The sequence below is a fragment of the Suncus etruscus genome, chromosome 16 (genome assembly GCF_024139225.1).
Source record: "Suncus etruscus isolate mSunEtr1 chromosome 16, mSunEtr1.pri.cur, whole genome shotgun sequence".
Classification (NCBI taxonomy): domain Eukaryota; kingdom Metazoa; phylum Chordata; class Mammalia; order Eulipotyphla; family Soricidae; genus Suncus; species Suncus etruscus.
In genome coordinates, this window is record NC_064863.1 from 816879 (window position 1) to 844747 (window position 27869).

At 38.5% G+C, this 27869-nt stretch overlaps 1 protein-coding gene across 1 annotated transcript; it reads right to left on the reverse strand.

Moving 5' to 3' along the window:
- Nucleotides 1–27847, reverse strand: TMCO5A (transmembrane and coiled-coil domains 5A). The gene is made up of 11 exons (XM_049790043.1): nucleotides 27798–27847; nucleotides 26387–26536; nucleotides 25811–25934; nucleotides 23434–23484; nucleotides 22313–22384; nucleotides 19151–19207; nucleotides 18432–18491; nucleotides 17929–17993; nucleotides 16609–16669; nucleotides 8063–8103; nucleotides 1–199 (listed from the first exon to the last, which is right to left on the reverse strand). The coding sequence occupies exons 1-11, from the start codon at nucleotides 27827–27829 to the stop codon at nucleotides 1–3; spliced, it is 912 nt and encodes a 303-aa protein (XP_049646000.1). The 5' UTR covers nucleotides 27830–27847.
- Between the last annotated feature and the right edge of the window lie 22 nt (nucleotides 27848–27869).

A 27869-nucleotide genomic window follows, 5' to 3' on the forward strand; every position in this document is an offset into this window, starting at 1 on the left:
CTAGTGAGGTAACATGTCTTCTGTATCAAGCGTCAGAGATGGAAATAGGAAGCATCTTAGCTTCCACAACATTTCTCTGTTCAGTATTTTGGGTAGTACGTTGACAAGGAAATCTGGGTTTACAAAACATATGTGGAAAAGCAAGTAGCCAAGCAATCTGATGAAAAAGAGGGCAGTGAAAAGAAAACCTTGAATAGTTCTGAAAAAAGAGAAAGCCAAGGATTTGTTAACCAGACATTTGGAAATTTGGGTCAAAATAGCAAGTTATAACTAAATGCATGTCTAACTACACCTTGTGATGTAAATCTCAAACAATTATGATCTCCCTTTCCTGCAGCCTTCTTTATGAAGGCAACCTAGACACTCTTCAATTTACCCTTTTCCTTCCTCCTTGTGTTCCCCTTTTAGCATCAATTGTCATTGGAGGGTCTAGTTGTTTATTTTATTTTTGAATTTTTCTTCCCAAATTGAGTTGTACCAATTGATACATTGTTCATGTTTCTGTAGGTCCATCTCCTTTGTAGCACTTGATCACGAGATTTTTTTTTTTTTTTTAGAAAAAGATTAGGTTTATAGTATTGATGTAAAAAGTTATTGTACCTCTCCACCACCAAAGTAACCATGATCCTCCACTAATGCCCTGTGTCACCTCTGATCTGGTTTATATTTCTTCCAGTGATCCCCACTGTAGGTTGATTGACAGTTTTGGTCAATTAAGCCACAACAGTTTTGGTCAATCTAACCACAACACCAAAGTTCCCAAGAGCCTCCATCAATGCCTTTGTATTACTTCTGGCTCACTTCAAAACTTACTTTCCTCATCCTGTTATTCTTAGGCTTATAATCTAGTGCTCAATTATCATTTGCTATTATCTATGTCCTTGGTCTGTTTCTCGATAACCTATTGTTATATATACCAGTGCTTTATTTGTTCATCCATTACTGGGCATTTGGTCATTTCCAGATTCTGGCTATAGCATCATATTTTTAAAACTTTACTAGTCAAATAAAAGTGAACTATTATCTTTCGATGGTCTTGGTTTACACTTCCCCCTTAGGGACAGGTTCTGAGTATGTGTTCATAGATTATTATTAGCCTTATGATTTTTCTCTTGTCCATTTATTAGTGTTTTGATTTTCATCAAAGAGACTTTCATCAGAGATCACTCCTGGATAGAGGGTACCAGGGATGAAACCCAAGTGGAACCCAGGTGGCTCTGGCTCCCTCATAATAGTGCTTAAACCAGATGTCCCAGCTAAGTAAGGGCTATACAATCCGGAGGCATTTTTCACACATCTTTGCTAAAAGTCCCTTGCCATTATTTTTATTTTGAATATCTTCCTATTGGTTTTATCACTGATCTAAGGTATTAAAGAATAAAAGTTAATCTTATAATGTCTAGTTTATCTACCATTTATTTAGTTAGAATTAATGCTTTTTGTGTCTTAAAATTAATTCTTTATACCCAAATACCTAAAATATATCCTATCTTCTACTCTGAGTTTATAATAGTTTATAGATATCCTAAAATTCTATACTCTTCCTCCCCTATTGAAACAGGTACCGAGTTTGTTGACTTGTTGATATAGCATAGAACATCATAGAAGTGACAGTGACTTCATGGACTACACTCTAAAGACAGTGCAGCACCCCTCTTTTTTCTTAGGAGGTATTATATTTAGAGGACATCTAAATAATCCTATGGAGAAGACTACATATGGAGGAGTTGAGTTCTGCTAATAACCAACAAAAGTTTGTCAAAAATGTGATTCTGCTGTCTTGCAAAAAGGCACTCAAGCCTCAGTCACATCTTTTAAAAGACTGTGGAGTTGGCCAATATTACAACTATAACTTGATACTAGTGCTTTTTTTTTTTTTTTTTTTTTTTGGTTTTTGGTTTTTGGGCCACACCCGGTGACGCTCAGGGGTTACTCCTGGCTATGCGCTCAGAAGTTGCTCCTGGCTTGGGGGACCATATGGGACGCCGGGGGATCGAACCGCGGTCCGTCCTAGGCTAGCGCAGGCAAGGCAGGCACCTTACCTCTAGCGCCACCGCCCGGCCCCGATACTAGTGCTTTTTTGTGTCTGTTCTACATCTGACAGTTTTCAGGGCTTACTTCTGGCTCAAAGTTCAGAGATCACTCCTATCCAGGGATGAAACCCAAGTGGAACTCAGGTGGCTTTGGCCCCCTCATAATAGTGCTTTAACCAGAAGTCCCATCTAAGTAAATGCTATACAAATTTACGACATGAAAATATGAGATGATAAATGTTTGTTACTTGAAACTAATTTATCTTGCCACTTAACTAGAGCCATATTCTATTTATTTTAAGAATTTACTTCACCCCAGCACCCTTCTACCTCCTTCCTCCGGAACTCCAGGGCTTCCCCTGGGCCACATGCCTGGGGAAGCCAGCCAGGTGGGTCCCTTGGAGGAGCTTATTGGTTACCCTAGGCTTTCTCCATTTCCATCCCGGCTCCAGAGGGAGGGTCTGGGGTGGGGTGGGGGTTTCGACCTTCCAACCTTTCAGCTCCTGAAGGATCTCTTTCCTTCCTGGGAGCTGGGAGGTTCTGCCAGCATGGGTTTTGACAGCCCTCCGCCATGCCAAAGGCCTCTTTAACCAGGCCTCCGAAGGGTTGCGGGACATGGGTCACCCCAGCACCCCTCTACCTCCTTCCCCGGGAACTCTAGGGCTTCCCTGGGCCACATGCCTGGGCAAGGTGGGTCCCTTGGAGGAGCTTATTGGTTTCCCTAGGCTTTCCCCATTTCCCTTGTGGCTCCAGAGGGAGGGTCCGGGGTGGGAGTACAATAGGTTCTGGCTTCAGGAATTACCAGAGTAGTTTCCTTACTAAACCTGTCCATTGTCTAGCACCCCCGCGTGGAACATATTGACAAATATTTGGCTATCATTGTGTTTCATAATCTGAAAACTTTCCAGGAGCTCATTTTATTCCTTTACTCCCTCACTCCCACCTCCTGTTACCCCACATTTAACCACTTTTCTGTACTAATGATTTTTGTTTTGGTCAAGGATTATATATCTTTTACAGTAATTTTTTGGGTGGAGTCTGAAGCTTCAGCAGGCAACACGTGGACAGCATGGCTCCACACTGTAGGCTTTTTTTTGCCAAGCTAAGATAGCCTCGGCTGTCCCCTACAGCCTTATCTTTCCTTCCTCCCAGTCTCCAGGGTTATTTCTGGACACCTGCTCAGGGTCCCAGCAAGTGGGTCTGGTGAGGAGCAATTTAAAAGAGACCCCAGGCTTCCTAGTTCCTGCAAGGGGCTGGGAGGGGACTGGTGAACTTCCAACTTCCAGCAATTAGGAAGCAAAGTTTCAGCAGGCAACACGGGGAGGACATGACTCCATGTGCTCTTTGCTTGTCCAAATCACAGACCAAAGTGTTGTCTCAGAAACAACACCCTCCCTTTTGACTATTTCTAAAACATAAAAGGAACATGTGTATCTCCTTTGTATATCTCAGATGCATTCCCTTAACATCTATAACTCTTTTCGAACATCCTCATATAATGACAATTTTGCCCACTGGTTTTGTTATTTGATTGTTTGATTTTCCCCCTTTGAGATCTGTTTTATAAACATACTGGTAGAAGAGTATCTCTGTATAGATTTCATGTTTGAACCAAGTTATGGGGAATGTTGGACTTTATTTGTCGGCCACCAGATGCAGATGTGGCATTTCTTCTCTTTTGCATAGGCACATTAAAATGGGAAAATAATACATATGCAAACAAGTTCTTATCTAATAGAGATGGGAACACAAATTTGGTAATGCAATTCGGCCTTATACCCTGATCATTGGCATAATGATTTGGCTTAGGCCTCAGAAGAATGGGCATCGCCCACACACACACCTAAACAATGGATACCATCTATGGAAACAACCACAATTGTCTATAACATTACCAGGATTCAAGCCTCTACCAGGGAAGACCTAGCACTGCTTTGGCATTGACTTACTCCAAAGAGTGCTCTCAACACCCAGACAACTTAGCAACAGCCTGCTTGCAGGGCAGATTGATCCACATTTAATGATATGCTGAACTAGAGGATTCTCCACATCAGCCTGACATCGAGGGAAAAAATGCACAGAATCCAGAATTCTTAAATATATGAATCTGATACCAACAATAGCTAAAGTATGAAAAAGTTTCACCGGGACCATGGAGAATGACTCGGGTTGGACAGACTGGTATGCCTGGAACCCAGAGTCAGTCTTATGCCAATAAACTTCTGGGGTGAGGCCTTTTTGTAATCAGGTCAAGGATTTTTTTCCATTTTCCTCAGTTTTTGGACCTATGCAAACAACGGCGATTGCCACTATTATACCTTTACTATATTTTTTTACCCTTATCCTTTAAGAAAAAAATTACAATTTACTGAACTTAAAAACAAATAACTGTAGTAGATTGTCTGTCTCAAGGCAGGGGATGGGAAGAGGGGAGGGGGGAATGTTACACTGGTGAAGGGGGGGTGTTTTATTTGTGACTGTAACCCAACTATGATCATGTTACTAAAATAAAAAATATATTTAAAAAAAAGAATTTGTTTCAGGGGCTGGAGAGATAGCACAGCGGTAGGGCATTTTCCTGGCACACCACTGATTTAGGACGGATGGTGGTTCAAATCCCAGCATTCCATGTGGTTCCCCATCCCTGCCAGGAGTGATTTCTGAATGCAGAGTTCATAGTAACCCCTGAGCGCCACTGGGTGTGACCCAAAAACCAAAATAAAAAGAAAACAAACAAAAAAAAAGAATTTATTTCTGGGGTTGGAGGTATAGAAAAAAGGGTTGAGTGCTTGCATTATATGTAGCTGACTGGGGTTTGATTCTTGCATATGGGTAAATCTTATATGGTCCCTCTAGCACTGCCATGGTAATCCCTGAGTGCAGAGACAGGAGGAACACCCGAACATTGCCAGGCATGACCTCCCAAAAAAAAAAAAAAGATTTATTTCCTCAATACAAATGACCTTATTACATTTTGCTTCTAATTTCTGCACTATCTAGTAGGGTCAAACTTTTTTCTTCCTACATTTGTATGTTAATTTACACTTTGTTTTAACTGAAACATAGATTATCCCTGGTTTCTTTGCATCTGTGTACACTTGCTTTTACCCAAAACAAAGGCAGTGCCCAACTTCCTCTTTCTTTTTACCAAGCCCTTTGACTTATAAAAGTCCACCTGGTTGAATTTGAATGAGTTAAAAAAGATCCCTTTCTTGGACCCAGAGAGATCATGAGGCAAGAAGCCACCTGACTTTGTGATTTTCTCCTTACTGGCATGGTTTATTAATTCATGTACAAACCTGCTTCAGATCAGCTCATCTGGGATTGGAAATATGGCATGTGGATTCATTTCACACATAATCACTTTCTCCATCACTATTTATCAAACACTTCCTTTTCCCTTTGTTCTATGGTCACAGTCACATTGTTTATGTTTCTGGTTCTTTGTTCTAATTTGTCAATTGATTTTACTTTTTCTGTGCTAATACCACACTATCACCATTGATGTAGTTTCATAATATGAAGTCCAGGTATCTAAAAGTTTTTTTTTTATCTAAAGGTTTGTTTTCCCCAATTTTTTTTAAAATTGGCTTATTTCAGGTATATTACAGAATCATATAAAATTTTTTTGAGTTGGGGAGATAGCATGGAGGTAAGGTGTTTGCCTTGCATGCAGAAGAACAGTGGTTCAAATCTCACATCCCATATGGTCCCCCAGGCCTGTCAGGAGCAACTTCTGAGCATAGAGCCAGGAGGAACCCCTGAGCGCTGCGGGGTGTGACCCAAAAACTTGGATTGAAACTAATTTTCGTCATTAATCATTTGGAAACTGTTGATTTATAATATTAAGACATCCTACCTATGATCAACTATTTCTCTTCTTTCGTTCATTGTATTAAGAAATATAAATATTTCCCAATGCTGGTCTGTAAATCTCCCTTTGGTCTTCTTGATTTTTTATCTCAAAACAGATTCACCATCAGTCTACTCTCATGAATCAAATATAGCCTTTTCTGCACTAATTTACTTGAGTTTTGCTCTGTAGTTTATTTGGGAAAAATGGGTAGGGGTATACCTGGCAGTGTTCAGGGCTTGCTTCTGGCTTTGTGCTCAGTGATTCCTCCAACCAGGATTCAGAGAGACCATCTGGTGCCAGGAATCCAACCTGAGTTAGTCACATGCCAGGAAAGTGCCAGACCCACTGTACTATCTTTCCAAAATCCTAAAGTTGATATTGGTAACAGAAATCAAGATCCATTCTAATTCATCATCTTGTTTATATTAGAATAATAAGTCCTTTAATTTTTTAATTTAAAAATGTTTTCCCATCATTAGGTGGTATCCGATTTTTCTGAGAAGGTGTTGATTTATTTTTTGGGCCACGCCCTGTGATGCTTAGGGGTTAACTCCTGGCTATGTGCTCAGAAATCACTACTGGCTTGGGGGACCATATGGGATGCTGGAGAATCAACCGTGGTTCGTCCTGGGCAACCGTGTGCAAGGCAAATGCCTTACCACTGTGCCATTGCTCCAGCCCCTGAGAGCTTTTGAGATGACCTTTTCCGAGACCATCTTAGGAATTACCTATCTTATCTCTTGAGTCATTGCCAAGCATATCCATATTTCATGGGAAGTGGGACAGAAATAGAGGGAAAGCATTGTAATTTGATGTGATGAGGTAGCCTTGCCTGATCTCTTTGTCGGGTTTCCTATAGTATAGCAACTCATTTCAAGGCAGTAATATTTTTCTAAGGTGTACAGTCAGCAATTCTGTACTGGACTCTGGTGTTAAAGAAAAGGTGTAGGGGCCAGAGCGGTAGCACAAGCAGTAAGGTGTCTGCCTTGCCCTGTTAGCCTAGGACTGACAGCGGTTTGATCCCCCAGCGTCCCATATGGTCCCCCAAGCCAGGAGTGATTTCTGAGCGCATAGCCAGGAGTAACCCCTGAGCATCACTGGGTATGGCCCCAAAACAAAAACAAAACAACAAAACTAAACAAAAGGTGTAAAGGCAGCCTGGGAGTTCTTGGGAAATTATGTTGGTTGTTTCATGAACACTGTATTTAGGGATATTAAAATATGTATATCAAAATATGTAGTAATTTACATATATGGTAGGAAGTGGCAACTTTTTAGCAGAGTTCACCTTTAAGTATCAATAATTTTGTTAACCATTTTGTTGAAATTCTAAATCAGATTTTAGACCACTTTTAATATATTTTTCTATGCCTTATTGAACAGGTTATGATAAACATAATTTTACCTTTTCTTAAAAATTTGTTTACTTTGCAGTCTCATGAGTCCCACAGGACTTCACATTCAGTTGCGTTAGTGTTGAATTACTCAGTTTAACAATTTTTGGAGAATTTTTTTCACTGTTAGAGGCTATATTTTATTTTTTATCACCGTTTTCTTTCTCTTTTTAAAATCTACTGCTAAGCACTAAAATACGTGCATCTAAAATTCTTTCCCATTTTATTGAATTTAAAGTTTTGATACCAAACAGATAATGTGTTGATGTTTAACAAGGGTTGATGTAGGATCATCACATAATAGTGTATATAAACCAAATTATCTTGCTATGATCAACAAAAGATCTCACCCATTTCTAAGCTTTGATGTTATTATAAAAATATCAGCATGTGATTAAATCATTATAAGGCTTAAGTATGAGATCTGCCATATCTCTTTTAGGTGATAAGATTTTGTTTATAATTACTGCTAGATCACAGGCTGCTATCACTGGAAAATTGAGGGTCAGGGTTATGGTTTTGAGCATGTGCCTTGTATATGTGAGAGTCCAGACTTGATCCCAGATGGTACATGGTTCCTACTACTGAGAGTCGTCTCTACAACAATGACAAATGTGGAAATTTGAAATTAACATGTGAAGGAGATCACAACCTTACATTGATGTGTGTAGTTATTGACGTTAGTAATCAATTTGACTCTGTGAGTATATATACAAGGTTCTTTGTCTAGATTTTGTCATCTGTTAGGAGAGCTAAGTAGGACTCTGTGTTTTACTTACCTTATACATAGCAATGCTGTCTTTTTTAGAAGAGACTTATTCTATAAGAAGAAAGAATAAATAATTTACTGGAGCTATAATCATTGTCAAGCATAAGATAATAGTTAAATTTCCAAAATCCATTTCCAAAGACATTATATATACAGATTTATACAGATTTTTATATTTTAGGTACATATGAATGAACTGATAAAAAGCTAAAAGGAATTGCATTGTCAAGATCATATGGCTACTCAGAGGCAGGGCTCTCAACTGTATCCTGGCATTTTACTTTGCCAGTGACCCTTAGAAAAACAAGGTGATAAAATCATACCAATATATAAAATATAAAATTTTATATATTTATTTAAACACCATGATTACAAACATGTTTGTAGTTGGGTTTTAGTCATAAAAATAGTACACCCCCATTCACCAGCCCAACCTTCCCACCACCAATGCTCTGCTTTCCCTCTTCCCGCAACCCTTGCCTTCAACATAGGCATTCTATTTCCATCACTTGCTACCATTGTCATGATAGTTGTCAGAGTAGTTCTTTCTCTAACTGCACTCACCAATCTTTGTGGTAAACTTCATATCATGGGCTGGTCCTTTCAAATTTCATCTCTATTGTCTCTGGGTATTATTACCATACAATCTTTTATTTTTATTAAATCCCACAGATGAGTGAGAATAGTCACTGTATTTAGGGATATCAAAATATGTATATATCGGCATAAAAACCGGCTATCCATTGCAAAAGCTGGCTCCCTGTGTGTGACACCAGGCGGGGAAAATCCGCGAAAGTACACCGGCCCAGTGGGGCTCAGCTGTGAAAGACTGTGAGTGTGACCTGTCTATGTCTGTCTACTGTCCTCTTGCGTGAAACTCTTGCGAGTGGGGCAAAAAGAGCCTCCAGAAACCTCGCTCGCCCAGACGCCATTTTCATGGAGGGACTTCAGAGCATAAAAACCGGCTATCCTTTGCAAAAGCTGGCTCCCTGTGTGTGACACCAGGCGGGGAAAATCCGCGAAAGTACACCGGCCCAGTGGGGCTCAGCTGTGAAAGACTGTGAGTGTGACCTGTCTATGTCTGTCTACTGTCCTCTTGCGTGAAACTCTTGCGAGTGGGGCAAAAAGAGGCTCAGAGGAGCACGGCCGCTCCGCTTCGCTACGCGGCCGTGCACTCTTTCTAAGGAAAGAACTCCATTGCAACAAGAAGGAAAAATCACACTAAGAACGGCGCTATATCACAGAAGCAAACATTTCTCTCTGGACTGTCTTCTCTGTTACATGCTCGGGCCTAAGATTTGACCCAGTGTGAGGCTTCATCCACGGAGGTCTCCCCTCCCTTAGAGGCAAGTCAGCCCATCCAGAAAGGGAGGAGCCAGAGGAGTGTGCTGCCTACATCATATAGACAATGAATACCACTACAACACGTAGAAAAACCCACAATACAAATGTGACAATGGGGAAACAGCGCAGGCCAGCATCAGACATAGAGAATGAAGATGACAATTCTGAGGACCAGATAATGACTGAACAACTAATCAACCTCTCAGATAAGGACTTTAGACTAGCAATATGGAAGGTGCTCAACAGACTCCAAGAAACCATGGATCGAGTTGAACAGAACACTAATAAGAACCAAGAAAATATGAAGGCAGAAATGACAAAACTCCAAACTGAAATAACATGTCAACTAACAGGCCTGAAAAACTCAGTAAACGAAGTGAATGACAAAATGGATAAGCTCTGGGACAGGGTATCAGAAGCTGAGAATAGACTTGGTGCTGTGGAAGATGAGATACATAACAATTCCATACAGCAGGAGAGATTGGACAAAAAACTTAAAGCAAATGAGCAGACAATGGAAAAATTAGTCAAAGAATGGGAACAGACGAAAATAGAAGTCTATGATAAGATCAACAGAAACAACTTAAGAATCATTGGAGTCCCAGAGACCCAGGAAGAAAATTTCCAGGAAGAATCAATGGTCAAGAACATCATTAAAGAGAAACTTCCAGAGCTAAAGAATATATGTGATCAAATCCTGCATGCCCGAAGAGTACCAACCAAAAGAGACCCCAGAAAAACCACCCCAAGACACATCCTAGTCACAATGACAAATCCCACAGATAGAGACAGAATTCTGAAAACAGCAAGATCAAAAGGGGAAATCATGTTCAAGCAAGCTTCCCTGAGATTTACAGCAGACCTGTCACCAGAAACGCTCAATGCCAGAAAGCAGTGGTGGGATATTGTGACAAGACTGAATGAAATGAATGCTTCACCCAGAATACTATACCCAGCAAAACTCACTTTCCGGTTTGATGGAAGAATACATGGTTTCACAGACAAAAAACAGCTCAGAAACTTCACAGACACAAAACCAGTCTTAAGAGAAAAACTGAAAGACCTAATCTAAGACAAGACTACCCAAAAGACACACCAAATTTTGAAATAAAGATGGCGTTAAATCCCAGGACAATTCTTTCTCTCAACGTCAATGGACTAAATGCACCAGTTAAGAGACACAGAGTGGCTAAATGGATCAAAAAACTCAATCCAACCTTCTGCTGCCTACAAGAAACGCACCTGAATAGTCAGAACAAACATAGACTCAAAATAAAAGGCTGGAGAAAAGTTATCCAAGCAAACAACACCCATAAAAAAGCTGGAGTGGCCATACTAATATCAGATAATGCAAACTTTATACTCAGGAAGGTTGTAAGGGACAAAGATGGACATTTTATATTAATCAAGGGGTACGTAGAGCAGGAAGAATTCACTCTCCTAAACATATATGCACCGAATGAGGGGCCAGCAAAATATTTAATACAACTGCTGACAAATCTGAAAAATAATATCAACAACAACACAATAATTGTGGGGGACCTAAACACGGCTTTGTCAACACTGGACAGGTCAACCAGACTGAAACCCAACAAGAATATACTAGACCTGAGGAGAGAAATGGAAGAAAGAGGCCTAGTGGATATATATAGGACACTCCATCCCCAGAAACCTGGATACACATTCTTCTCCAATGTACATGGGACATTCTCCAGGATAGACTACATGCTGGCACATAAAACATACCTCCATAAGATCAAGAGGATAGAAATTTTGCAGACTACCTTCGCTGACCACAAGGCTCTGAAATTATTTGTGAACTCCAAAGGGACTCAGAAGAAACACTTTAACACCTGGAAGTTAAACAGCCTCATGCTCAATAACCAGTGGGTCCGAGATGAAATCAAGGAGGAAATAAAAAGGTTCCTGGAAACAAATGACAATAAAGACACAAACTCTCAGAACTTATGGGACACAGCAAAAGCAGTACTGAGAGGAAAATTTATAGCTTTGCAAGCACACATCAGGAAGGAAGAAGGAGCTTACCTGAGTAGCTTAATGACACAGCTAATAGAACTAGAAAATGCTCAACAAAAGGACCCAAGAATAGGAAGACAGAAGGAAATAACAAAGCTGAGAGCAGAAATCAACGAAGTGGAAACTCAAAAAACAATCCGAAAGATCAACGAAAGCAGAAGTTGGTTCTTTGAAAAAATAAACAAGATTGATAGACCACTGGCAAACCTAACAAAGAAAGAGAGAGAGAGAAACTTGATAACTCGTATCAGGAATGAAAAAGGAGAGATCACTACTGATATGACAGAGATTCAAAGGGTAATCAGAAACTACTTTGAAAAACTCTACGCCACTAAAAATGAGAACCTGGAAGAAATGGTTAAATTCTTGGACTCTTATAATCTTCCACGGTTGAAGGAAGAGGATGTAGCATATCTAAACACCCCCATCACCATTGATGAAATTAAAACAGTAATCAAATGTCTGCCGAAAAACAAAAGCCCAGGTCCAGATGGATTCACTAATGAATTCTATCAAACTTTCCAAGAGGACCTACTGCCAATCTTGGCAAGACTCTTTCATGAAATTGAACAAACAGAAACACTTCCAAATAGCTTTTATGAAGCCAACATCACCTTGATACCTAAACCAGACAGAGACGCTACCAAAAAAGAAAATTACAGACCAATATCACTGATGAATGCAGATGCAAAGATCCTCAACAAAATCCTGGCAAATAGGATTCAATGCCTCATTAAGAAGATCATCCACTACGATCAAGTAGGTTTCATCCCAGGAATGCAAGGCTGGTTTAACATCCGTAAATCTATCAACATAATACACAACATCAATAACAAGAAAAATAAAAACCACATGATCATATCAATAGATGCAGAGAAAGCATTTGATAAGGTCCAACACCCATTCTTGATCAAAACTCTCAGCAAGATGGGAATGGAGGGAACCTTTCTCAATATAGTGAAGGCCATCTACCACAAGCCAGTGGCAAATATTATCCTCAATGGAGAAAAACTGAAAGCCTTCCCTCTAAATTCTGGCACAAGACAAGGCTGTCCTCTCTCACCACTCCTATTCAACATAGCACTGGAAGTACTTGCTATAGCGATTAGGCAAGAAAAGGATATCAAGGGAATCCAGATAGGAAAGGAAGAAGTCAAGCTCTCACTGTTTGCAGATGACATGATACTCTACTTAGAAAACCCTAAAGACTCTATCAAAAAGCTTCTAGAAACAATAGACTCATATAGCAAGGTGGCAGGCTACAAAATTAACACACAAAAATCAATGGCCTTTCTATACACCAACAGTAATAAAGAAGAAATGGACATTAAGAAAACAACCCCATTCACAATAGTACCACACAAACTCAAATATCTTGGAATCAACTTGACTAAATATGTGAAGGACCTATACAAAGAAAACTATAAAACTCTGCTCCAAGAAATAAGAGAGGACACACGGAAATGGAAACACATACCCTGCTCATGGATTGGCAGGATTAACATCATCAAAATGTCAATACTCCCCAAGGCATTATACAGATTTAATGCCATCCCTCTAAAGATACCCATGACATTCTTCAAAGAAGTGGATCAGACACTTTTGAAATTCATTTGGAACAATAAACACCCTCGAATAGCTAAAGCAATCATTGGGAAAAAGAATATGGGAGGAATTACTTTTCCCAACTTTAAACTGTACTACAAAGCAACAGTTATCAAAACAGCATGGTATTGGAATAAGGATAGGTCCTCAGATCAGTGGAATAGGCTTGAATACTCAGAAAATGTTCCCCAGAGATACAACCATCTAATTTTTGATAAAGGAGCAGGAAATCCTAAATGGAGCAGGGAAAGCCTCTTCAACAAGTGGTGTTGGCACAATTGGATAGCCACTTGCAAAAAATTAAACTTAGACCCCCAGCTAACATCATGTACAAAGGTAAAATCCAAATGGATTAAAGACCTCGATATCAGCCCCAAAACCATAAGATATATAGAACAGCACATAGGCAAAACACTCCAGGACATTACAGGCATCTTCAAGGAGGAAACTGCACTCTCCAAGCAAGTGAAAGCAGAGATTAACAGATGGGAATATATTAAGCTGAGAAGCTTCTGCACCTCAAAGGAAATAGTGCCCAGGATACAAGAGCCACCCACTGAGTGGGAGAAACTATTCACCCAATACCCATCAGATAAGGGGCTAATCTCCAAAATATACAAGGCACTGACAGAACTTTACAAGAAAAAAACATCTAACCCCATCAAAAAATGGGGAGAAGAAATGAACAGACACTTTGACAAAGAAGAAATACGCATGGCCAAAAGACACATGAAAAAATGTTCCACATCACTAATCATCAGGGAGATGCAAATCAAAACAACGATGAGATACCACCTCACACCCCAGAGAATGGCACACATCACAAAGAATGAGAATAAACAGTGTTGGCGGGGATGTGGAGAGAAAGGAACTCTTATCCACTGCTGGTGGGAATGCTGTCTAGTTCAACCTTTATGGAAAGCGATATGGAGATTCCTCCAAAAACTGGAAATCGAGCTCCCATACGATCCAGCTATACCACTCCTAGGAATATACCCTAGGAACACAAAAATACAATACAAAAACCCCTTCCTTACACCTATATTCATTGCAGCTCTATTTACCATAGCAAGACTCTGGAAACAACCAAGATGCCCTTCAACAGATGAATGGCTAAAGAAACTGTGGTACATATACACAATGGAATATTATGCAGCTGTCAGGAGAGATGAAGTCATGAAATTTTCCTATACATGGATGTACATGGAATCTATTATGCTGAGTGAAATAAGTCAGAGAGAGAGAGAAAAACGCAGAATGGTCTCACTCATCTATGGGTTTTAAGAAAAATGAAAGACACCCTTGTAATAATAATTTTCAGACACAAAAGAGAAAAGAGCTGGAAGTTCCAGCTCACCTCAGGAAGCTCACCACAAAGAGTGATGAGTTTAGTTAGAGAAATAACTACATTTTGAACTGTCCTAATATTGAGAATGTATGAGGGAAATGTAGAGCCTGTTTAGGGTACAGGCGGGGGTTGGGTGGGGAGGAGGGTGATTTGGGACTTGGGTGATGGGAATGTTGCACTGGTGATGGGTGGTGTTCCTTTTATGACTGAAACCCAAACACAATCATGTATGTAATCAAGGTGTTTAAATAAAAAAAAAATTTAAAAAAAAAAAAAAAAAAAGGGAAACCCACCGATCACGTTCCAAAAAAAAAAAAAATATGTATATATCAAAATATGTAAAAAACTCACATATATGGTAATCACTCATCTGTGGGATTTAAGAAAGATATACACTTTAAAGTTTATAAAAATGCAAAGATGAGGTTATGCCCTGTATTTCTGTGATATACCTCTTTAAAAATAGTTTCTCAATTATTTCATTTTTCTTTTGATATCACTGTGATATAAAAATAGGAACTGTGATCACATTAGAGAACTATGGAAATGAAGCTCACAGAAACTGAACATTTTTTTGATTACAAAGTCTATTTATAGCTCAAGTTAGATTCAGTAGCATGACAGCTGGTCCATTGTCCAGGCAGCCAGCATAAAGATTACTAATCAGTGGTCCTCAAACTATGACCCGTGGGCCACATACTGTATTTGTTCCCGCTTTGTTTCTTCACTTCAAAATAATATATATGCAGTGTGTATATGGATTTGTTCATAGTTTTTGTTTTTTACTATAGTCTGGCCCTCCAATGGTCTGAAGAACAGTGAACTGCCCCCCTGTTTAAAAAGTTTGAGGACCACTGTTTGAATATTAAAGGATATTAAATCATCATGAAGTTCAGATAATATGAGGTAATTTTGGGTTTTTGATGTTTTTGTTTGTTTATTTTTGTCTTGGGGCTAAACCCAGTGCTGCTCAGAGCTTACTCCTTGGCTTTGCGCTCAGGGAGCACTTTTGATGGTATCAGGCAGACCATATGAAGTGCTAGGTATCAAACACATATACAAGTACACTAGGCTTATTACTTTGGCCCCAATCTTGTGTTTCTTTTGAGAGTTTGTCTAAAGCAGTGAGTTACTGGGAGTAGTCTTTGTGTGTGTGTGTGTGGGGGGAGATAACACACTTAGAATTGCTCAGGGTTTACTTCTAGCTCTGTGCTCAGAGAACACTTTTAGCTGTGCCTGATTCACCCATCAGTGCCAGGGTTTGACTCCAACTTGACTATATGCAAACAGGTGACATATGCTGCACTACTTCTTCTACCTTTAGATAAAGTCCTTATCAGGCTTGGCTCAAGAGAAGAAGCAGGCAGTTGATTTCAGTTTTCTTTGTCCAGTGTAAAAGGGGCTGGAATAACTTTCTTAGGACAGTAGGAATCACTGAATGGTAGATGTGGTATAAATTTCTTAACATCTGGTTGACCACAAAGACAATGGTTTGCCGTTGATAATTGCTTTTAAGGAAGAAATGAATTATTTCCTCTGAGATTATGTAGACCATTTGTCTTAACAATTAAAATTCCTGGTGAATGTCAACCCTAATTCTAAAGACAACATAAATTTCAAAATTATAATCTGATGAAATTTATCTCTTAGCTCATGTATTTACTCCCATATAGTGCCAATGACATCAAGAGACCTGGTGACTTACTTCCGATTCAGTTTCCTCTAGATCTTTGCATATATGCTGGTGTTGTTATGATGTTAAATATGAACCAAACTGCAATGTATCATAAGGAGGCAATGGCATTCAATGTTTTAACTTATGAACTAATTCTGACTAGATGGTGGTTGATAAATTGCTATTTTGTGCTCCGTCTCACGTTGAGGTCACCAGAATTGAATACTATCCTGTGACTGCAGGAGGTGGAGGAGAAATGATGTGTGTTACAGGCAAGGTTATGGCACACGGTTATACCCCAGTAATGTTTCTTTTTGCTGCCACTTTAGTCTTTTGTCTAGATCTCTGAAAATATCTGCATGATTTTAAGAAAGGGAAGACAACTGCTCTTTAGCATCCTCTGTTAAGTGTAGGGTGATTTGGAATTATATCTAGTATTCTTCTTGGAAAATACAATGGAAGATGGATACTTGGTAGTTTATAGATTTTGAAATGCCTTTGGAAAACAAGGAAACTGAAAGAAACTGAAGATAAGTGTAGGGCTTACCTTATTAATTTCACTTTTATTTTGTATGTTTCTTGAAGTTTCTATACTTAAGACTTTTGATCTAGGAAGAGAATAGGCAAGATAGGGATTGAATAAATTTTACTGTAAACTTTACTCATAATACATGATGGTTTTATGTATTCTAAAAAAATGTCCTGTCCCCTATCTTAACTAGCTACTGATTACATGTGGCTATTTTTATGAAAGTGAAAAGCTCCCTTCACACTAGCTATATAAAGCTAACTGCTACCGAAAACAGCATAGAAACATTGACTTGCAGCCCCTTTTTAGAATCTTATTAGTCAAGTAACCTTTATTGCTCAGAAAAGATCTTGGGATACTAATAAATGAATTGCCTTAAGGGAAGTCTCAGAATTCTCACCTTTATAGGTGAGGACTTGCAAGTTCTGGTACCTTTGTCCAGGCCACACAGAGTTCTAGTTAGAGGCTTTATGCAGCGTCTCTTTCCTTGATCCCAAGTTTCTAAAAATATTTAATGAATAGAAATACTTTTTGGCTGGATTGTGATTTGATTTAAAATTAGCAGGGTAAAAAAAGGTGTTAATGAGGTTGTTTTTCTTTTTTTTCCATTTATTCTTGACAAACTCAGGGAGCACTTGAGGGGACTTTTCCATAGTTTCTCATTTCTACTTTTTTTGTAATTTAATACAGCAGATAGTTCTGAGTTTCATAATCTGTTTGTTTTAGTGTATATCTAGAAATTGGTTTCATGTGATTATTTGTATATTTGGGAAAAGCATGGTAGTTTTAGGTATATTTTTTAATTAACTATAAAGAATACTTAACTTTATAAGTATTCAATGCAAATACTTGTAAAAAATACTTGCCTGGTAACTAATCCCTTCTACCTTTTTTTAAAGACATATTCTTCCCCTTAATATCAATTCAAATAGTTGATGTGATAAAATTATGAAAGGGGCTATATGTTTTTGAAGACTTACAAAGTGGATGGAGAAACACCTGAAACTTTTGTGGGGGTCATACCTGGTGATGCTGAGCATTAGTTACTTCAGGCCCAGGGTCACCCTTGAGTGACCATGCAGTGCTAGAATCAAACTCAGACATCCCATATGTAAGACATGCACTCAGCCATGTGTGAGCTGTCTCTTTTATACACTATTTGGATTTTAAAATTGGTGTATTAAGATGGGGGGTCAACCAAGGTCAACCAAGTCATTAGCCAAGGAAAGGTGTGATGGGAGCCAATCAATTCCAGATTGGAATTGGTCAGAAAAAAACCTTTGCTCTGACCAGGTTGAGATGGCGTTACCACTCAAACCAGTATGCTTCTTCGCTCACACTTCTCTCTCAAGGAACCGAGTTTCTAGTTCTTCTTCTATTTTCTTCAAAGTTTCCTGGTATTTCTTCAAAGAAAGATAAAAATAAGCCTTTACTGATTAGAAACTTCTTGCTTTCGAATCACAACAAGCTCTCATTACACTGCAATATACCACTTTTGTATGGCTGCCATCTTTCCATTCCTTGCTCAGTGCCCTGCCGTGTTTAATCTCTCACATTACTAGGCATCATCATTGGGTGGGTCCCCTGGGGCACTTGGGAATATACATAGGAAAAGCACTCATTACAAATTTCAGAGAATAGAATTTGGGTCTAAAGGGCACTCGGAGAGGAGAGTGATATTAGATTTAGAGTGGTAAGACCTAACGCCCATTTGTAGTGCCCTTCTGCAGAGTTAAAATTGTTCCAGACAGAAGTCTTTAAAAGCTGGTTCTACTTTCTCTTACACCTTAACACATGCTTTTTTTTTTTTTTTATTATTCCTGCACTGTGAAAAGCTGTACCTTGATGCAGAGGGACTGATCTTCACAAAGCTGAGCCACAAATGCATAATCTTCCATTACCTGTAAAGTCAAGATTCAGTTTAAAATTTTCTTGGAAAGTTGCTATAAGAGCAAACAAACAATTGTTTCCTCTTTTTTTTTTTTTTTTTTTTTTTGTTTTTGGGCCACACCCGGTAACGCTCAGGGGTTACTCCTGGCTATGTGCTCAGAAGTTGCTCCTGGCTTGGGGGACCATATGGGACGCCGGGGGATCGAACCGCGGTCCGTCCAAGGCTAGCAAGGCTAGCGCAGGCAAGGCAGGCACCTTACCTTTAGCGCCACCGCCCGGCCCAATTGTTTCCTCTTATTTCTAGGACCCTAAATGCAGATTTCTCTAAATTACTCTAAGTATGTGTTTGCTGTGCTCATGAACTCATCTCCTTTTATTAAGGTAAAGAAGCCATATTTAATGGCCCAAATGGGGATTGTTTGAGGGCAGTTGAGAGAATAGGAACTAATTTGTGGCATATACAAATTATAGAACATATCCTGTTAAAAATGCTAAAGAAGGCAACCCAGAGTATTCTACTCATCTTCATTTCCTTTATTCCCTCTAAAGCCTCATAATGATCCTGTCTAAAATATCTTTCTTACTCAGTGACTTGAAAAATGTATTAAATCATCTGACTGAGGCTAATTATTTTCCTTTGCAGAAGTAATGTTGAAGTTACTGTTGTTACCTTGCTTAACTCCCTCTCTCGTTCTGCACAGGCAATTTCCAATTGTTGTAACCTTGCCTATACAAGGGAAGAAGACGCCCAACAGTTCATTAAGTCAAAAAAAAAATAGACAATTTCAACCTGATTTTAGCTCAGACATGTTTGAAGATAACCTCCTAGTTGCAATGTAATCTGTAGAATACCAGGGCCTTGTGGGGGTTAGAACCGCTCCCAGCTATGCTCAGACCATAGTGCAGTGCTGCTCAGACCTGATGCTTCCACAAATTTATGAGTTGCTAGGGATAGAACCAAAGGCCTTTCACAAGCTTTATCATTTGAACTACCCCCCCCAATCCTCAGGTAGCTTTTTGATAAAACAAACTATGCACAGTCCTTTACAGCTGTTTGATTAAACTGTTGCTTATTTATTTATTTTTATATTGTGGCCACTACCAGATATGTAATTAGGGATTGCTTTCCTGCTATGGTCAGGGGACCACACAGTGCCAAAGATTGAACTGGGGTCAGCTGCCTGCAAGGTAAGTGCCTTACAATCCTGGATGGCCACATTGTTCTTTTTACACAAAGGTATTTATTAATTTATTAATTTCCCCTGAATTTTGGTCCTTAACTTCTGTGCTACTTAGCTATTTTTTTTTAGAAAAAGAATTTTGTGAACTTTATTCCTTTTCCTTTCATAATTTTTTTTACTACATTCTGCCTCCTGGTACTCCTTTCCCTCTCTTTCCTTCCTTAAATACCTGATGGAAGCCTATTCTATATTGACCACTATGTGAAGTGATGGGGAGAGGTGTGGCAGGAGTGTTGAATGTTCAGTGGTTAACAGGTTTGATTATAATCTCCCTACCTTTAGAATTGACATTGTGGTTGGAAGATGTAACCAATAAATCAACCAGAGGGTGATAAGTGCAGTGAAGGAAATGAAAACTGTAATGTGACGAGAATCAGACCTATCTATGGTGGTTGGCAGAGGTCTCTGTGACGAGATAGTATTTGAGCTGAAATCTTAATGATACCTATTAACTAAGATAACATAAGAAAATAAAGAAATTTGTTCTAGGAAGAGTTTTCATAAGGCCCCATGCTGTGGAGGAGCACAGACTTGGTACATATGACTGGAATGTAAGGGGAGACGAATGAGAAGTAAAAGTAGACTGGAAAGATAAAAATTAGCAGAGCTGATGATTCTTAGTGTTTTTGTAAAGATATTGGTTATTTTAATTGCAGTGAGAAGTGAAAGGAGTTTTAATAGCAAGACCACAATTTTACCTTACATTTTAAGAATCAATTTTTATGTGCGAAAAAGTAGATTGTTTAAATATTGAAAAAAATAAGCCTCGTTAGGAAGTTGGAGGCTTTAAAAGGGTAGGGTAATGGTATCAGAAGAAAGGAAGAATGGTAATATTTGGAATGTTCTTGGAAGTAAGGCATGCATGACTACATTTTTCCTTCCTCCTATTTATTCTATTGTTTCCATTTTCATATAAATTAAAAAGTCCATTAACATATGGACTTTTCTAATGATTCTTCCTTTCCAATAAATTGCATGTGGAACCATACTGTTCCATACAATTGTGTTATAAGCCAAACTATACCAATTGTGTTATAAGTTAGTTTCAAGACATTGGTCTAAATCATAAAAAGTTAGTTGAAGCGAGAACCCTATCAAAATGATGCATGTAAAAACAGTAGAGGTAATAAAAAAAAAAGATGCTGCCTATTTTGTAGAATTAGGGAAGTTCCCTCCAAAAGATATATAAGTAATAAGTGGATAAACAGATGATTCAAAGATAGTAAAACTCACTAGTATCTGTATGGTTGTTCTTAGATAATTAATGGTTATATTTCTGTGTGATCAATTAACTGAATTCTGATCTGGACTGTAATCAGGATACATCTGTGACAAGGTATATAAATTATTTAGCACAAATTGTAATGCCACATCTATGAATTCATACACATGTTTCAGCCAGATTTTATAATAATCACTTTAAAATTGTGGTTTGAAGGTTTTGGTCGGCCTCCCCAAAAGAATATTTTGTATATATAATTTTATTCAATTATCAAATTGAGACTAGAAAAGATTGGCTAAATTGTCCAATTTTGTATGCAAGACCATGGACAGGTGCCATGATTTAAACTGGGACTTAAATACCTAATTGTATATGCACTTCTACATTTGTATTCTGCTCTTTCTTATGGAGGAACAAAAACATTATGATTTATAGAGAAATTCTTTTCTAAGGTCAGAGAACAACACTAAAGGCAGATCAACAGAGTGGGATAGGCTTACGTCTGCCTATAAAGAATTTATCCCAATTTTGATAGCTATTTCCTTTGGAAAATTTGTTTCCTGGTTACACAGCACATATTTTAATATTGCTTTTTTGGGCACTCGCATTCACTGCTTTTGGGAATGTAGATATTTCCAACCTTTAGGAAAACAAAATGGACACACTGTAAAAAACTAGAAACTGAGCTCCCATATGTCCCAGAAACACTGCTCTTGAAAATACACCCTAGTGGTCCAAAGATATAATGCACAAAAGGCATCTGCACTCCTATGTTAATGGCAGCACTATACACAATAGCCAAATCTGGAAACAATCCAAGTGCTTGAGAATAGATTAGTGGATAAAGAAACTGTGGTATATTTATACAGTGGACTAGTATGAGGCAGTTAGAAAGAAATAAAATAATAAAATAATCTTATACATGGATAGGTATGAAGAATATTATGAGTAAAATGAATTGAGGGAGGTGGCTAGACATAGAATGATCACACTCATTTGTGGGATAGTAAAAGAATAAAATTATAATACACAATGACAATAGAGAGGAAGTCCAGGAGGATTGGTCCAGGGTAAGAAGCTTGCTATAAGAGTCGGGGAGAGTAGTTAGGGCAGAAAGAGACCACTATGACAATGGTAGTTGGAAATGATTACTATGAACAAGAACTGGGTGCTGAAAGATGGTAAAGTGATGTACATAATACCCGTTTGTAACAATATTACTGGGGACACTTGTGTCAGGAAACATGTGCTGGTGAAGGGATGAGTGTTGGACACTGTACGACTGAAACTCAGTCATAAACAACTATGTAACTGTGTATCTCATGGTGATTCAATTAAAATCTATTAAACATATTGCCTTTTAGTTTACCTGTGTCTCTCCTGCTGTACTTTTTTTGTTGCCTTGTTCATACTTGGTTCCCTTTTGTGATTTTCTTGTAAGCTACAGTTACAAATAAAAAATAGTATTCAAATAAAAATCTCTCAAATTAAAGTATGGAAGACAAAGAGATTCTCTGGTATGTGAGGACCTTGTAACTTCCCATGGATAAAAAAATACCATGAGAGACTTAGAGATGTACAATGGGTAGGGTGCTTGCCTTGCACATGACCAACTGAGTTCAATCCCCAGTATTCCTTATTATCTCCCAAGAATCGCCAGAAACATTTACTGAGCACAGAGCCAGGAGAAACTCCTGAACATCATCTAGTATAACAAATAGCATAACTAAACAAAATAAGAAATAAAAAAAAAGTTACCATGAGATGTTTTCGTGTTAGATACTTTGTGACCCTGTAAATATCTTTATTCTCCCTCCAACTTTTCTCACTATTCTGGCAACAAAACCAGAATCTGCTCAATGTAGGAGCACTTTTGTGAGCTTATAATTTGTGCTTGGTTATTTATGACTCAGAAAGAATAATAATAGGAAATGCACTGTATTCTGAGTAGGAATTGAGATAGCGAAATATGTCACCAAGGGAAAGTAAACACTTGGCAATTAGGAGTTTTGAATGTGGTTAAGAGTTACACTGACTTTCACCACAAAGGCTCAGTCAATCATTTCAATGGACTATCTACTGGAATGTATTTTCTTGTGATAGAATGAAGAAGCCATGTGACCACCAAATGCTCCACCCACTTCTTGCTTTGACACTTGTAGAGAAAATTCTTGATTTTCAGCTCATAGAAGAGGGAGTCAGGGGCCGGAGAGATAGCATGAGGTAAGGCATGCCCTGCATGCTGACGATCGGTGGTTCGAATCCCGGCATCCCATATGGTCCCCTGAGCCTGCCAGGAACTATTCTGAGCTTAGAGCCAGGCGTAACCCCTGAGCACTGCCGGGTGTGATCAAAAAAAAAAAAAAAAAAGGAGAGGGAGTTAGAGGAATATTGACACCCTCTCCATCCCAGGTCTGCAATCACTTTTCTTCTCTTGATGACAGATTGTGAATGAAGATGGGAATTTAGGAATGCAAAGAGCTCACCTACCTTTCTTTGAAGTTCTTCTATACTGTGGGCCAGTGTCTGATTCTTCCTTTCCTATTAAGAAAAACACATCATCAAATGGCAATACTCCCCAAAGCATCATACAGATTCCTCGAAAGATACCCATGACATTCTTCAAGGAAGTAGATCAGGCACTTTTGAAATTTATTTGGAACAATAAACACCCTAGAATAGCTAAAGCAATCATTGGGAAAAAGAATATGGGAGGAATTACTTTCCCCAACTTTAAACTTTACTACAAAGTGATAGTTATCAAAACAGCATGGTATTGGAATAAAGACAGGACCTCAGTTCAGTGAATTGGCTTGAATACTCAAAGAATGTTCTCCAGACATACAATAACCTAATTTTTGATAAAGAAGCAAGAAATCCTAAATGGAGCAAAGAAAGCCTCTTCAACAAGTGGTGTTTTCACAACTGGCTAGCCACTTGCAAAAAATTGAATCTAGACCCCCAGCTAACATCATGTACAAAGGTAAAATCCAAATGGATTAAAGACCTCAATATCAGACCTGAAACCATAAGATATATAGAACAACACGTAGGCAAAACACTCCAGGACATTGAGACTACAGGCATCTTCAAGGAGGAAACTGCACTCTCCAAGAAAGTGAAAGCAGAGATTAACAGATGGGAATATATTAAGCTGAGAAGCTTCTGCACTTCAAAGGAAATAGCGCCCAGGATACAAGAGCCACTCACTGATCGGAAGAAACTATTCACCAAATACCCATCAGATAAGGGGCTAATCTCTAAAATATACAAGGCACTGACAGAAATTTACAAGAAAAAAATACCTAATCCCATCAAAAAATGGGGAGAAGAAATAGACACTTTGACAAAGAAGAAATACAAATGGCCAAAAGACACATGAAAAAATGCTCCACATCACTAATCATCAGGGAGATGCAAATCAAAACAACTATGAGGTACCACCTCACACCCCAGAGATTGGCACACATCACAAAGAATGAGAACAAGCAGTGTTGGTGGGGATGTGGAGAGAAAGGAACTCTTATTCACTGCTGGTGGGAATGCCATCTAGTTCATCCTTTATGGAAAGCAATATGGAGATTCCTCCAAAAACTGGAAATCGAGCTCCCATATGACCCAGCTATACCACTCCTAGGAATATACCCTAGGAACACAAAACTACAATACAAAAATCCCTTCCTTACACCTATATTCATTGTACCACAATTTACCATAGCAAGATTCTGGAAACAGCCAAGATACCCTTCAACATATGAATGGCTAAAGAAACTGTGGTACATATACACAATGGAATATTATGCAGCTGTCAGGAGAGATGAAGTCATAAAATTTTCCTATACATGGATGTACATGGAATCTATTATGCTGAGTGAAATAAGTCAGAAAGACGCAGAATGGTCTCACTCATTTATGGGTTTTAAGAAAAATGAAAGACATTCTTGCAATAATAATTTTCAGACACAAAAGAGAGGAGGGTTGGAAGTTACAGCCCACCTCATAAAGCTCACCACAAACAGGGACTGTTTAGTTAGAGAAATAACTACATTGTGAACTATTCTAACAATGAGAATGTATGAGGGAACTAGAAAGCCTGTCTAGAGTTCAGGTGGGGGTAAGGTGGAGGGGAGGGAGATTTGGGACATTGGTGATGGTAATGTTGCACTGATGATGGGTGGTGTTCTTTACATAGCTGAAACCTAAACACAATCATGTATGTAATCAAGTTGTTTAAATAAAATATATATTAATGTATATTAATGTATCATCGGCACACCACTTTTTTTAATCAATTGGTAGTTATCCATTTTAACCCAGTGATATTTTTTCTATTGTAACTATACATAATAATGTTAGCTAAAGCGGTTTTATTTTAGTCTATGCACCTTACTAACCAAGAATAGAGACATCAGCTCTCTCCTTTCCATGCATGAACATATTCTTTCCTGAATTTTGAGTTGACAATTCTTTGTCTAGTAAAAGGAGAAATTAGCTTATCTGTCAGATGGTGAAGATAAAGACTAACAGGATGAAGACTAACTTATCCAATGACTCTTTCAAGAGTCACACGGTTTTTTGTTTGTTTGTTTTACATAGTTCTTAGTTTCTTTTTTTATATTTTATTTAAACACCTTGATTTGTTTTACATAGTTCTTAGTTTCTTTTTTTTATATTTTATTTAAACACCTTGATTACATACATGATTGTGTTTGGGTTTCAGTCATGTAAAGAACACCACCCATCACTAGTGCAACATTCCCATCACCAATGTCCCAAATCTCCCTCCTCCCACCCGACCCCCGCCTGTACTCTAGACAGGCTTTTCATTTCCCTCATACATTCTCATTATTAGTTCTTAGTTTCTTACAAGTCTAGCTGTTTCTTCTTCCAGTGCCTGCAAGGCTCTTTCCCTTTCCATGGTGGTTGAATTCTCCTTTTCCCATTCTTTATCCTCTGCAGAGTTGCTGCATTGAGTGATTTCATTTTCCAGCCTAGATGACACAAGCATACACTGTGAGGAGTTGGTAATTTTCAAATTTATAAAACACCAATATCATTTTATGGCACTTCCATTAACACTCAACATAAATCTCAAGCTGGAAGCCTTTTTCCCTGATTCTTTAAAATCCTATACAGGCAGGAAAAGTAAGATTTATCCCAAGTCAATCTCCCCACCAGCACGTAGTCTTTTGGTAATTTGTTTGAATCTTGTTCTATATTATTAAGGGGTTTTAAATTAAAAATTATATCATTATATAAAATAGTATATAAACTGTATTATTAAATTATATTATTAAGGGGTTTTAAATGTTAAAGAATAGGCATAACATTTTAGCAATATGGTAAAGATATCTAGAGCCAATATGCAAATTCAATTTTGTCTCACCTGCTCCTTCTACACTTTTCATATTAGAAATTTTTCTTATGAAATCTCAGCCTTTACCTCTGAATCTCATCTTCTTTCTCCTGGAGTTCAAGCAGAAGTTCTTGATTTGCTTCATCTATTCTTTGCAAATCCCTTTCCAGGTCCATATTCAGAATATTAATGTTCTTCTTTGACTGGGCCAGTCTTGATATTTCAACATTTTCTGACCTATAGATGCATCCCCACAAATGAACAGTTTTCCAGTTATATACAAGCAGTAATATTTGGGATGGATGGGGCTATTTTGAAGGAATGTAATTCATTAGCCTGACTTTTGGGGGCAACTTAACTTTCATTTTTTACTTATAGAAAATTTTATTTGAACATTTTTCTTTGTTTTGGGACACGCCCGTTAACGCTCAGGGGTTACTCCTGGCTATGCACTCAGAAATCACTCCTGGCTTGGGATGCCGGGGATTGAATGTAGGTTCGTCCTGGGCAGCTGTGTGCAAGGCTGTGCTATCACTCCGGCTCCTAGTTCAACATTTTCTTTCACATCTCTTCACAAGTTGGTTGTCACACTTTTCTTACCACCGAAGTACTATCCCTTCATCACCCTCTACTGGCTACTTTTTACTCCTAACAATTCTTTGCAGTGTGTTTTAGTAATTGGTCAGCAAGGAGGCTTTCTCAGACTTTCTTGCCCAAAATACTAGAGTCAGCATAGAACCCTGTTCAGGTTCTTGGAGAGAATGGTTTTCCTGGCATTCACTGATAAATTATTCATAAAAATACCTCACAACACATTCTCTTTTGAGGTTCCCTCCTTCGATTCTAAGACTCTTAGTGGTAGTCAATGAGGCAGTGCAGGTCTGAGGGGTTCACACTGACCATTTTTGAGTACTTTTAAATAGTCATATGGTATATCTGGTACGAGGTTAAGCCTAGGTTTCTCGAGACGCCAAGGCAGGTTTTCCCCAGCATGTTAAGGTCTTCAATCTTTTCCTTCCTCCTCCAACCTCAACATTTTCTTCCCTGTTGCCTAATACAAAATAAAGAATCTCCACAGCAATCACTCTATTGAACACACAGATAGGCAGTGTGTGTATCTAGGCATTCATGATCAGGATTACAAGCATTCTTTGAGATACATTTGAATGAAATAATGGCTAACTTTAGTTTAGAACATGAAAAGTTCTCAATATTCTTTTCAATATAAATGAATCCTCTGACTTGTCTTTGAAATGGGGCTTTTATTTTGTAGGAATGAGCGAGCTGTTTTGGAAAAGAATGTCCTAGTCTAGGAGGATTGGCTTGACAGGGAATTTATAATAGTTATTGCCTCGTAGGGTATAAGATACATGAGGCAAAGGGCAGTCAGAGATAGAAGAGTGAAGGGAGAATGATTGATGATGAGGGGAGATGGCAATAGCAGGCCGCTTCATACCGCTGTCCCTAGATGTGGTTTTTCATGGTCTTGATTACTTACTCATCTGGTTGGTCTTCCTTGTAGTCTTCCATTGTAGGTTCCCTAAAAGATCATAAAAGAAGTATCTAATAA

What these genes read in the sequence shown, in the direction of transcription:
- TMCO5A (XM_049790043.1), bottom strand. Translation starts at nt 27,829, where the DNA reads ATGGAAGACTACAAGGAAGACCAACCAGATGA. An exon ending in AAAGAAGATGAGATTCAGAG is followed by an intron (nt 25,935 to 26,386) that starts GTAAAGGCTGAG and finishes TGTGTCATCTAG; the next exon opens with GCTGGAAAATGAAATCACTC. An exon ending in ATAAAAGTGAAATTAATAAG is followed by an intron (nt 8,104 to 16,608) that starts GTAAGCCCTACA and finishes TTCTTCTTATAG; the next exon opens with AATAAGTCTCTTCTAAAAAA.